Source organism: Mirounga angustirostris, unplaced genomic scaffold (genome assembly GCF_029215605.1).
Source record: "Mirounga angustirostris isolate CCGP_5_RB_7025 unplaced genomic scaffold, mMirAng1.0.hap1 SCAF_4, whole genome shotgun sequence".
In the NCBI taxonomy this organism is placed as follows: domain Eukaryota; kingdom Metazoa; phylum Chordata; class Mammalia; order Carnivora; family Phocidae; genus Mirounga; species Mirounga angustirostris.
In genome coordinates, this window is record NW_026991712.1 from 147,418,361 (window position 1) to 147,430,664 (window position 12,304).

General features: G+C 38.6%; 1 protein-coding gene across 3 annotated transcripts in view; it reads left to right on the plus strand.

The window, feature by feature from the left end:
* Positions 1 to 12,304, plus strand: part of NDC1 (NDC1 transmembrane nucleoporin) — a 53,842-nt gene that overhangs the window by 37,904 nt on the left and 3,634 nt on the right. The window contains exons 17-18 of one of the 3 annotated variants that reach the window (XM_064589119.1): positions 1,458 to 1,618; positions 8,613 to 8,842. In XM_064589119.1, the coding sequence (XP_064445189.1) occupies positions 1,458 to 1,618; positions 8,613 to 8,703 (252 nt within the window). In that variant the 3' untranslated portion in view covers positions 8,704 to 8,842. Of the gene's footprint in view, positions 1 to 1,457; positions 1,619 to 4,282; positions 6,121 to 8,612; positions 8,843 to 12,304 lie in introns of those variants that run through there. The other 2 variants (XM_045897658.3, XM_064589118.1) reach the window with 2 other exon arrangements.

The following is a 12,304-nucleotide window of genomic DNA, read 5'->3' on the forward strand; positions in this document are numbered from 1 at the left end:
AGCAGATGGTTGAAATAACTAACTTAGCAGATCCCAGAGGCAAATCTGAAGTCAGTAGTGGGATAAGCACCAAGTACCTCTGGAACCAGGGGCGAAGGGACAGGTACCAAAATAAGGATGGGTGAGAGCTGTTTGAAAATCAGTTAGATCCTTAGATTCTCTGCTGCTGGTGCTCCTCCCTCCTTTAGGGAGGTTTATCCTTTAGAGAGGGTAGAACACCGGGGTCTCTGGGCTGGCAGAGTTGTGAGTAGATACAACAGACACAGTTGTGGGTTCTGTTTGAAAAGCATAGGGGTGTACTCGCCTGAGCACAGGCCCTCCAGAGTACTGGAAAACTCTTCTCTGGGAACTCTGACTAATCCAAGAAAAAGTTTACTGAATTGGGCACCCACCCTAAAAAAACCCCATGTGGATCACCTGTTGTGAAGCCTATTGTCCGTAATCTCTGTGTACTCAGCTTTGGGTCAGCTTTTTTAGGAGGTCCCCACCCTCAGTCATGAGCCAGGGATCACTAGATTTCTGAGCAAAGTCTCTAATGCAGAAGATAGAGACCAAAGAAGCAAAGGAAGGGAAAGAAGAAACTGTAAAAACAAAAAACCAAAACAACAAAAATCATTAAAATCCTCAGAAATAAGAGAAGATATTACATCCTTGAAACAAAAATAGGATGCTAAAATAAAAAAGATCACTCAGATAATATAAAAGAGTTCTTGAAATTAAAAACTTGATGGCAGAAATCATTTTAACTGTTTTTAGTTCTTTTGGTGGTTACATCCATAAGTATAAAGAATAGGCTTATACTATTATTTCTTGTCACTGTAGACATGATCTTGCTATAGTAGATTAATCCACTTATACATTCCTATCTTCAGTTTTCCCTTTTCTTAATGTAGTTATATCATTTAAAAATTATATCGTTTACCTTGGATCTTTAAAAGATATACTTAAATCTCTTTATCAAGTATAAATAAAGTCAGTTCTCCCCACCTATTCTTGCTCACAGATGCTTTATCATCTAGAAATGAAAAAGAAGATAAGCTAGTTTAGTAAATAACTTTATTTACGTAAAGTATAGTTTTGGTCTTTTTCTTTTTGCTGAGATTTATAATAAAAGTACTCTTAGCTGTCACACACCTTAAGCAGAGTAGGATATCTGTGTTTCACTTACCAGCTTTGCATTTTCAGACCATTGGAGTATAGCTCCTTTTTAGAGGACGGGTCTGGACTTTTCCCTGCTAACTGCTGTCGGGGCTGAGCCTCCACTGCGTTGTTTCTCGAATGGTTTTTTTTTTTTCCCCAGCAAACTGTTCTGATTGTGATCCAAAATAAATGTTGTCTAGTATGTCTGTATGATGTGTGTATCTCTATCAGTCTATTTGAAATAAAATCTCCTTAATCCTTTGGACTAATATGGCTTTCTTCGTATTCTGAACTATTTTCTTTCTTTCTTGATCTAGGCAGTCGACAAGTACTTCAAGCTTCCTCATGCTTCCAGTAAACCACCTCGGATTTCAGGAAGCCTTGTGGACACTTCTTATAAAACATTAAGATTTGCATTTAGAGCATCACTAAAAACTGCCATCTATCGAATAACTACTACATTTGGTGAACATTTGAAGTAAGTTTACCTGTTTTAATCCATGATAAGAATCCACATTCAGGAGTTCTGTTGAGAAATAGGTATGAGAATTACAAAGGCTCACATGTTGAACATGTTTTTTTGGGGCTTTTACAATTCCTACTGGGAATTAACAGCTTGGATTTAGACTTTATATTTTAAAATTGGGCCTATCATATAAGCTTTGGGGCCTTCTTTCATATAGACAACAAAGAAGATAGAAAGTTATAAAAGCAGTAAATGTAATTTCATATAGATATATATGAATTATATATATAATTTTTTTTAATTACCAAAACATCCTTATGAGAGAGAAAAGGCAAAAAATGGAGTACCTTTTCAGAAAAGCATATTAAAAATAATTCCGATATTACATCTTGGTCAGCTAACTGAGACTTGGGGTGAGCAGAGTGTTCCATAAACGAGTCTTTGGTACTTTGTGAATCATGCTGGAAAAACAGTGACAGATCATAACACCTTCGGAAACGGAACCAGAGAGAAAACCACAAATGCCAAACCTGTTTATATTTAGTTTCATTGATGTTTATTGCTTTCTTCTCATGAAACAATCTAGTTAGGCAGGATAAGGGATACAAGTTTATTAACTGTGTTTATCACAATTATAAGTGACCTTTAGAGGATATAAGAGATTGCTTTTTCTGTATGCAGAACTATCAATAAATAGTTCAGAACTTCCTCATACTGCCTACTTTTAGAAACAGCAGTATATTTCCTTTTACTTCCATAATACACAGCAGAAATAGTAGGTTTTTATGGAACACTTGGTTCTGTGTGGGAATGTAAAGAGCTGTAAGAGGTTTATTCACTTGTTTAAAAACAAAATTTTATTGAGAGCCTTCTAGATCTGTGCTCTCCAATACGATAGCTGCATATGGTGGTTTAAATTTAAATTAACTAAAAATTCAGTTTGTCAGTCACACTGGCCACATTTTAAGTCCTCAGTAACTACATATGGCTAGTGGCTGCCATATTAGCTTAGATCTAAAACATTTTTGTCATTGCAGAAAGTTTATTGGGACAGCACTGTTCTAGACAATACACTTAGCACTTTATACATGTTCTTTTCATTTCCTTTTCTCAAAGAGTTTGTGAAGTGTAGAAGTTATCATAACTCCACAGATACGGAAACTGAGGCTCAAGGAGGTTAAGAACTTGCCTAATAGCACAATCTAGTTGGTATTAGAACATGAACCTGAAATCAGGTCTTCCTTCCTATTCTTAAAATGCCACCTTTTCTCCCTGTGCACTGGACTGCCTCTAAGATGTAAGGTGCCATGGAGGATGCTCAATGGATGTGGAGCATGAAATAGTTGTACTGATGATAGAGCAAGAACAGGGAGAAAGGGGGACACAGGGAGTTTTAGATAAGAAAGGGGGATAGATAACTGATTAAAAAAAAAATTAGGAGAATGAAATTCTGCCTTAGTTTCTTTTCTCTGGGAAGAGCCATGTTTTAAACATGATGAGGTCAGCAGAGACTATTTTGTACGTCTAGGACAGAATGGTGTGGGGGAAAAAAGATGTGGAGTTAAAAAACATTTGGATTTATGTCTAGTTACATCATTAATTGTCTGTGGTTGTGGTCAAGTTACCTAATGATTTAACTTACCCATGATTATGCAGAACCAGAATTCAGACTCAAATCTTTCTGACCCCAGAGTCTCTCCACCGGTGTCTATACTCTTAACTGGTAGGCTGTGTTGTCTTCCCTAACCTCTGACCTTTTCACAAACGTCTGTTTACCTGTGTTTACCGTCCTATGGAAAAGGTGTGTCATTCGGCCTCACTAGCACCCAGAGGGAGTACACACAGTAAAGTACTTGAAATGGTTCAACTGGAGGCAGCTGAAGGTTTAAGCTGGCAGAGATGTAAGGCAGTTTGGGGTGATTCGTAGTGAAATTATTATAATACTTTTTTTGGCACTTTTAAAACGGTAACTTTCTGTAACCTGGAATTTTATCATTTAATAATAACATCTTCAACAGCCAGAAAACCAGAATCTTTCATTGTATTTAGTTTTTGCCCAAAAGTTTAAAAGGAAGTTTTCTACTAGTTTCGGTATATATTTGCCCTAATTTTGCCAAGGTGATGTATTTTAGTGGGGGCAAGAGTGGGGAGAGAACTCCGTTTCCCCATCCACGACATGACTTATGTTCAAAGGGAAAACTAAATCTAAACCACCAAGCTGTTACCTTTGAAAACGATTAGTGGAGTCTATTGTGTTTTAACCAAACATTTTAGTTTAAAGGATTTTATATTAAAGGCAATTCAAATACTCCACAGCTCAAAGATAATGTTGGAATCTGGTTTAAATAAAATAATAAAATCCAGAAAATCTACTGCCAGGCCTGGAACTCTGCACAGCAGGTTCCACAGCAGAGCAGGTTAAAATCGATGCTTTCACTTGTCAGTCTTAATTTGCTTTGGTCTTTTAGAAGGTAGAAGCATGCCGTTACTGAATGCAAGCCCTCCTCCTCATTAGACTAAGGAGGGTTTTCATCCAGCTTTCTCAGAAGTACTAAATAAGTGAAGATTTCTATTTGTTTTTAATTGTTTTGAAAAATATTGACTGTGTGCTCTGTGGTTCACTTAATATGCTTAATGTAAAATAAAGCTTATGCTTTGAATTTATGTTTCATTTAGTGCTGTGCAAGCATCTGCAGAACATCAGAAAAGACTTCAACAGTTCTTGGAGTTCAAAGAATAGCTCAGTAATATAAACTGTGTTCATTACACTGCTGATACAGCTACAGATGGGACAGTAAATGTTCAGCATTCTTGGATCAGAAGAAAATGGACTAATTAGATGCTTCCTTTGTCGTGGTGGTTGCTTTGAAAACTATACTTTAATGGGAGAAATCATGGAAAGAAATTCTCAACAGAATAACTGAAAACTGCCTTTTCTGTACCTATTGCTTTTTGTGTGTGTGGTATAATAAAATCTTTATTCAATTTTACAGAAGCCTCTATGGCGGTAAAAATGTCTGTAGCTTCTATAGCTTAATAATAATAGCTGGAAAATTTTTAGAATTTACTTTTGAGCTGAGTAGAGCCAGTTCAGAAGGTAAAATAGGTTGACTTGATTCAATCTTCCTAATTGTGCTGAGAGTTTTAACTCTCTCTACATTCAAAATCCATAAGCCTTTTAGGAGTAGTTTCTTTTTACTGAAGGATAAAGGTGGTAACAGTGCAGAAAAATTCACAGAAAAATTACTGTTTAAAGGACATATTTTGTTAATCTGGTAGGTTGTATTTTTCTTTCCAAGGACAAATTAAATTTGCATGATTGTCCAAAAAAGATCTCAATTTACAGATGCTAACTCTATGTAAAGGAATGTGGAAAAATTCAGTTCTTAAGTTTCAAGATTAAACATTCACATTTGGTTTTCGAAAGACGATTGACAACTATGAATTTGTTTTGTATCATGCTGGTAAACAATAAGTATATGGGTATTTTCCCAACTAGTTTTGCTTTCTTTTTCTGGAACAAAACATTAAGTGATTGCAGAGGTTTTCAAGTGAGAGAAGTTTTGCAACAAAAACCAGGAAACTTTCCCTTTTTGCTCTCCATTTCCTCCACCCCCACCCTTCATCTTCATTAGATCAGATTATGTGGTGAAGCCTGTTTGGCCTCACAGAGGGAGCAGCCTATGCCGTGTTAACTGCTAATAAAAATATATTAGGAAAATCTTTACAACCAGAAACAACTTAGTCATCAAATAGCAAGTGAAACCAAAATGTCGGAGGGCTTACTGTACTTGGGAGTATGTCGTATGTCCCAAAAGTGAGCGAGGTAGTTTTATTATTTATTAGATCAACTTCTTTGGAGATGAAAGACAGGAGGTCCCACTGGTAGGTGTTCACTGTTGGCATAGGGCTGAAATGCTTCCTTGTAATTCTTTTCCTATTGTTCCCTCTACTTTCCCCCAATTTCTTCTTTAAAGTCAGTACAGTATTGTGTATGAATCTTTAATGTGGTATGTATGTCTACCATTTGTCTGATTACTTGATGCATTATATCTTTATTCCTTTTGTTTGTTGCCCCTTCAACCAGCACATGCCAAATTATAAATGAATCCTGCTGTCCTTTAGAGTGTCTTTAGGAGACAATTCCCCAGTTGTCGAGTGTTTGGAGTATTTAGGCTAATTGCTACTTTTCTTTCTTTCTTTTCCTTCTTTTCTTTTCTTTCTTTTCTTTCCTCCTTTCTTCCTTTCCTCCTTTCTTCCTTTCCTCCTTTCCTCCTTCCTTCCTTCCTTTTCCTTTCCTTCTTTCCTCCTCTCTCTCTCTCTTTCTTTCTCTTCTCATCTGAAATGGGGTGCTCTCTCTTTTGAATATGAACATTGAATTTTGACTGTAGTAGTTCCTTGGAGATGACCAGAAGATTGTGGCTAGGTTGACTGAAAACTGTTGGGTTCCGTGTTTTAGAGTTACTGAGCTTTTTCTGTTCCACTCTGTGCTGCCCTTGGCTGAGGCATTTTGGGAGAAAACGACTCTTAACCTTCTGCTTCCGTTAAAGAAGAATTGTGGTATATGACCCATTGGATTCCTGAGAGTGAGGATGGGATGATCCCTTTAATATCTGACTAGGTTTAGAGTTTTGCCATTTCCCATATACTTTGGGAAAAGGTATATTTGATGAGCAATGTGAACATTTCTGAGGTGTTCATCCTTATTTTCTCTCAAGGGAATGTGCTGTGTACAAAATACAGGTCACATAATGTCCACATGGTGGAGATTTGGAAACTGCCTCCCCAAATCTGGATTGTATTTAGTAGATAAGAAAGTCAGTTCCTTTTCCCCATTGTGTGTTGATAATCTACACACCATCTGTTTGGGTAAGGTGTTGCTCAACCACCTGTTATTAAAGAGAGCTCCTTCTCCTGTGTACAAGGAAGAGGATCTTAGGAAGGCCAAGAGGAGGGAAGCATTTCCTTTAATGAAGTCACATCCTGCCTGTGAGCCCACTGATGCTATGACATTGACCTGAAAGTTAGAGCGTGTTCTTTAAAAGCTTTTCTTTGTCAGTACAAAACATGGTTCTGTCAGCTCTTGTACTGTTCGCTTGACCTTATGGAAGGTGTAAATTCACATAGCATCTTTCCCGGGGAACTGGGAAACTGTCCTACAATAAACCATGTACAGTTGAGTGGCTGTGGATAAGCAACAGTTTGTCACTTTGCTGGATTTGTTCCTTGGTAATTGTTTTGTATATCTTCCTGTAAATATGGTAATCTGTTTATATCCTTTTGTATATCACTGACACTGAATTGGATAGAAAAATAAATTGACAATTTTTCTGAACGGGACTACTAAAATACGTGTATCCTCGAGGTCAATTATTTAATTTCTGGTGTGTGTGTGTTTCTTGAGCCATTTAGTCTCAGTTGCTTATAAAACTTGGAAAGGTTTAACTTCTTGAGAAATGAGGAGCTCTTGCCCCTAACTGGACTGATTTGGTGGGTGATATGTGGTCAATGAGAACTAAGGAGACTGAATTCTGAAGGTCTCTTTCTTCCAAATCTAAACCAAGGATGCGGGTGCTGAAAGCCATCTCTTTTCTGGCTGGAATAGTGTTTCTGAGTGGATCATATTCCCCAAGGCTAACAGTTATGTCTGTCAGCTTTACTTAAATTAGTCTGAACTTCACCTCAAGGTAGTTGAGGTGCTACACGAAGGCCCTCAACTCCCTCTTTTGCTCTCCCAACCCATAGTTCTCTTTCTCTAAAACCAAATAGCTTAAAACAAAGATAGCTTTAATTCCATAGTTAACAGTCCAGCTATTCTTAGCAAGCTGCTGACCACCATTTTAAAATAAGCAAAACTGTTTTTGTGTTAAGGGGAATAAGACAAGGTGGGACAAGCACATAGCCCCTGTAGTTCTCAGTCATGGTCCTAAGCAACCTTGACATTGCTGTAGTGATTTGCACGTTGATCCAGAGCTAGCTAATCATTCAGAAACAGTCACCAAGTGGCTGTTACAGCCCAGCTATTAGAAAAATTCAACCGTGAACAAGACAGTTCTTGCCCTTGAGGAGTTTATAATCTAATGCAGTGGCATTTGAAACTTGGACCCAGAAACATGAGATTCACAGGGAGTACCTATTAGAGGTGTAGAGTCGGGGCTCCACTGCAGGGCAGACTTGGCTTCAGGAGGTCTGGACTGGTTCCCAAGAGATGTAGTTTTTTAACAAATTCTAAGCAGTGGTCTGAATCACACTGGGAGAAGGGTTTACTTTAGATCAGGAGTTAATCAAAGTTAGCATGCATCAGAACCTTTGGAAAGCTTATTAAAACAGATTGCTGGGCCCCACCTCCAGAGTTTCTGATTTAGTAGGTTTGGGGTGGGGCCCAAGAGTTGATATTTCCAGCAAGTGTCAGGTGATGCTGATGCTGCAAGTTAGGAGACCGCACTTTGAGAAGCACGGCTCAAGTGGATTTCTCTTACGTGGGGCTCTCAGAGGAGTGTCTTAAGCACATGAACTATCATTTGCTAGAAGGTAGACTTCTTCCATCTGATTCACTTACTGGAAAGCTTGAAGAATATGGTTGGACCCCATAGGTAAGATGGGAATGCTGAGAAATAGGTTTCATACACTTACCTTGAAACTGGAGCAGGTGATAGATGATGAGTTGCCCTGCCATGCCATTATGTGCTTGTGCTCGTGTTCCCTTGCCTGAATTTCTGCCTTGGTATGCTTCCCATCCTTCACAATGAGCTTAGCCTTTCCAAATACTCCCAGATAGATCCCTATGTGTTTTTTCAATGCTTTGTCATTCCCTCTTTGGACCTTAACTGATTACAAATCTGTGTCCCCTTCTAGACTATGAATTCCCTCTCCTTCCAGGATTCTAGTCACACTTTGTAATCTATCATCTATGTCTTAACTTATCTTCTCTATTTTAGTATTTTTGACTTTCTATGCTTTATTCTGGATAGTTTCTTCTGACCCATTTTTTTTTTTTTTTTTTTAGATTTATTTATTTTGAGAGAGAGCGCACAAGCAGGGGCAGAGGGAGAGGGAGAAGCAGGCTCCCCACGGATCCCAGGACCCTGAAATCATGACCTGAGCCGAAGGCAGCCGCTTAACTGACTGAGCCACCCAGGCACCCCCTGACCTATCATTTTCTTCAGTTAAGTCTAATCAGCAGTTAAATTTATCTGTGAACTCATGTAGACTATGAGCTCCACTAACAATAGTTTCCCAATAAATGAGTGAAAATTAGTGGTCCTTTCTAGGGTTCCTTGAGTTTTTATCTTTAGCAGATCTTTATAATTCTGAAATCTAGAGGGTTTTTTTATTGGTTAAGTTTGGTGACAAAATTTATTTGGCAGCAAAACCTGACCTGAATTGATGTGGGGCTATTTGTAGACTTAATTTATTTCATATAGGATGACTATGCTTATTGTCATAGTATGTTTGACTGTGAGGTGCTGTCCCAGACCCCACGAGAATGTTATGTAATATGCATCATTATTACCTTTCTAATACCTGAAAAGTTCTTTATTCTGAAACATCTGGCCTCAGGAGTTTAAGACAAGGTGTTGTAGACCCGTTTTTGTAAAATGCTGTTAATTCTTCCATTCACTCACTGCCTACCGTATACCAGACCCTGAGATAGGCACTGACTGTACAAGGTCATAGACCTTGTCCTCAAAGCATTCACCACCCTGTGTGGGAGAAGTAAATGGAGGCAACCCTTGTTGGCAAAGAACCTTACTTACACAATTGATGTGTCTTGCTATTGCTGTGGCTGATTGAGCATCTATTCTGCTCCTAGCCTATTCCAACCAATAGTTGTTGCTTGCATTTGTGCCCACCTCCTTTATGGACCCTTTCGGCACTAAATGCAGCATCTTAGGTCCTGGCGCTAGCCCGCTTCATCGCTTGCATTATTTTGCAGGAGCCATGTGGCTCCGCCTTGCCTCCAACTGCTCATAGTCTCCCTGCACACACGTATCTTACCAGATACGGTTGAGTGTGCCTTGCAAGAGATCCTGGTGGTAAAACAGTTCTGGAAGACCTATGGGATGTCCCTGGCAGAGAAACATTAGAAGGTGGCCTCTCAATCACAGGCCTTTACCTTGAAAGTCTTTTAAAGATATGTTGACTCTTGATTGACTTATCCTATTTGTCTCTCAACTTATTAGTAACAGTAGTCTACAGTCTTGAAAAAATAGAAAACGCTAGGGGTGCTGGGTGGCGCAGTTGGTTAAGCGTCTGACTCTTGGTTTTGGCTTGGGTTGTGATCTCAGCGTCGTGGGAGCACCCTGTGTCAGGGGCTTGAGATTCTTTCTCCCTCTCCCTCTGCCCCTCCTGCTCATGCTCTCTCTCTTTCTCAAATAAATACATTAATCTTAAAAAATATATGTATATAAAACACTAGTCCCTCCCTAACATTATGACCCTTAGTTGCAAGGACACAATCCCCACCTCAGTTTAGCGTAAGCATAAAAAAAGGAGTTGATCCTAAGGGCACCGGGAAAGTCTTGGTAAACACAAATATAGATTTGCTTCTGTGAAGAACCTGGAAAGTTTTCAGGATCTCTAAATGGTTCTTCTCTGCTTCTTTCTGCTTCAGTGCTTTATTCTGTCTCCCTATCTTCTGGCCTTCTTACGCTCGCTCCAGCTGCCCTCTAGCTCCTGAGTTTATGTAATGGAGACTGGCCATTTCTGAATGACAACCACATTCCTCATTGAAAGAAATTAGCCCAAATGGATCAAGTATTCAAGGGTCTAATTAGGCTTGAGGGAAAAGTTCACGCGGTGCCAACATAGCTTCTGCAAGCTTACCTTTGTTGATTAAGAGAGAAAGGAGGGTAGGGGCAGTTACCAGAGCCTCCCAAGTTAGGGGCAAAAATTTGGGCCTACAAAGGCCTACAAAGAGAGGCTGTTACAAGTCCCTTTGCTTTGGGTTGGGACCCCAAAAGGCTGCACCCTAGAGGGAAGGGTAAAGAGGAAATTGAATGAATGAATTGTAGTTGAGTTAGAATTATCATTAAATTGATTTGTGGTAATCCCTGTTTGCCAGTGTTTCTAGATTCTGGGAGAAACTATCATAAATCCTCTGTGGAGAAAAACAACATCCTAGGCTTCAATTATTTTTACAAACAAGTTTTCAAATACAGTGTCTGCACACAATTGAAAATAACCAGGCATAGGAAGAGACAACATGAATGAGAACAACAAAAGCAAGAGACAATAGAATAGACCCATAGGGGCTCCAGATTAATTAGTTAGGAGACAAATTAAATTAACTTATGTATATTGTTTTAATTTTAATTCTAGTATAGTTTGCATAAAGTGTAATGTTAGTTTCAGGTGTACAACTTAGTGATTCAACACTTCCATACAACACCTGATGCTCATCACAACAAGTGCACTCCTTGATCCCCATCACCTATTTAACCCATCCTTCTACCCACCTCTCCTCTGTTAACCAGTTTGTTCTCTATAGTTAAGAGTCTGATTCTTGGTTTCTCTCTCTTCTCTCTCTCTCTCTTTTTCCTTTGCTAATTTGTTTTGTTTCTTAAATTCCACATATGAATGAAATCATATGGTAATTTTACTTTCTCTGACTGCCTTGTTTCACTTAGCATTATACTCTCTAGCTCCATCATAGCGAATGGCAAGATTTCATTTTTAGGGCTAAATAATATTCCATTGTATATATATATACCCCATCTTCTTTATCCATTCATCTATGGATGGACACTTGGACTGCTTCCATAATTTGTCTGTCATAAATAATGCTGCTCTAAACGTAGGTGTGCATGTATCCCTTTGAATTAGTGTTCTTAAATTCTTTGGGTAAACACCCAGTTAGTGGGATTATTGGATTGTAGGGTAGTTCTATTTTTAACGTTTTTTTTTTTTAAGATTTTATTTCTTTATTTGAGGGAGAGAGAGAACAAGCAGGGGGAACAGCAGGCAGAGGGGGAGGCAGACTCCCCGCTGAGCAAGGAGCCTGATGCGGGACTCGATCCCAGGACTCTGGGATCATGACCTAAGCTGAAGGCAGACACTTAACTGACTGAGCCACGCAGGTGCCCTATTTTTAACTTTCTGAGGAAATGCCATACTGTTTTCTACAGCAGCTGCACCAGTTTGCATTCCCACCAACGCTGCATGAGGGTTCCCCTTTCTCCACATCCTCACCAACACTTGTTTCTTGTGTTTTTGGTTTTAGCCATTCTGACAGGTGTGATGTGATATCTCATTGTGATTTTGATTTGCATTTCCCTGATGAGTGATGTTGAGCATCTTTTCATGTGTCTGTTGGCCATCTGTATGTCTTCTTTGGAGAAATGCCTGTTCATGTCAGAAATTCTTAAATAATTATGATTAGTATGTTCAGTAAGAATAAAAATGAAATTTTAATTTGTTGGAGAACTAGAAACTATGTATATATGTAGTAGAAACTACACATGCATATAAAACTGTATCTATCTATCTATCTATCTATCTATAAAATTTGAAAAAGCACCACAGAAATTCTAGAGCAGAAAAATAGAATAGCTAAAATTAAGAAGTCAGTGGATAGGTTTACCTGCAGATTAGATATAGCTGGAAAAAAATTACTTCAAAGATAGGTCAGAAGAAATTATTCAGAATAAAGCAGAAAAGTAAAAAATATTAAAATATAGGAGATTGGTTAAGACAGAT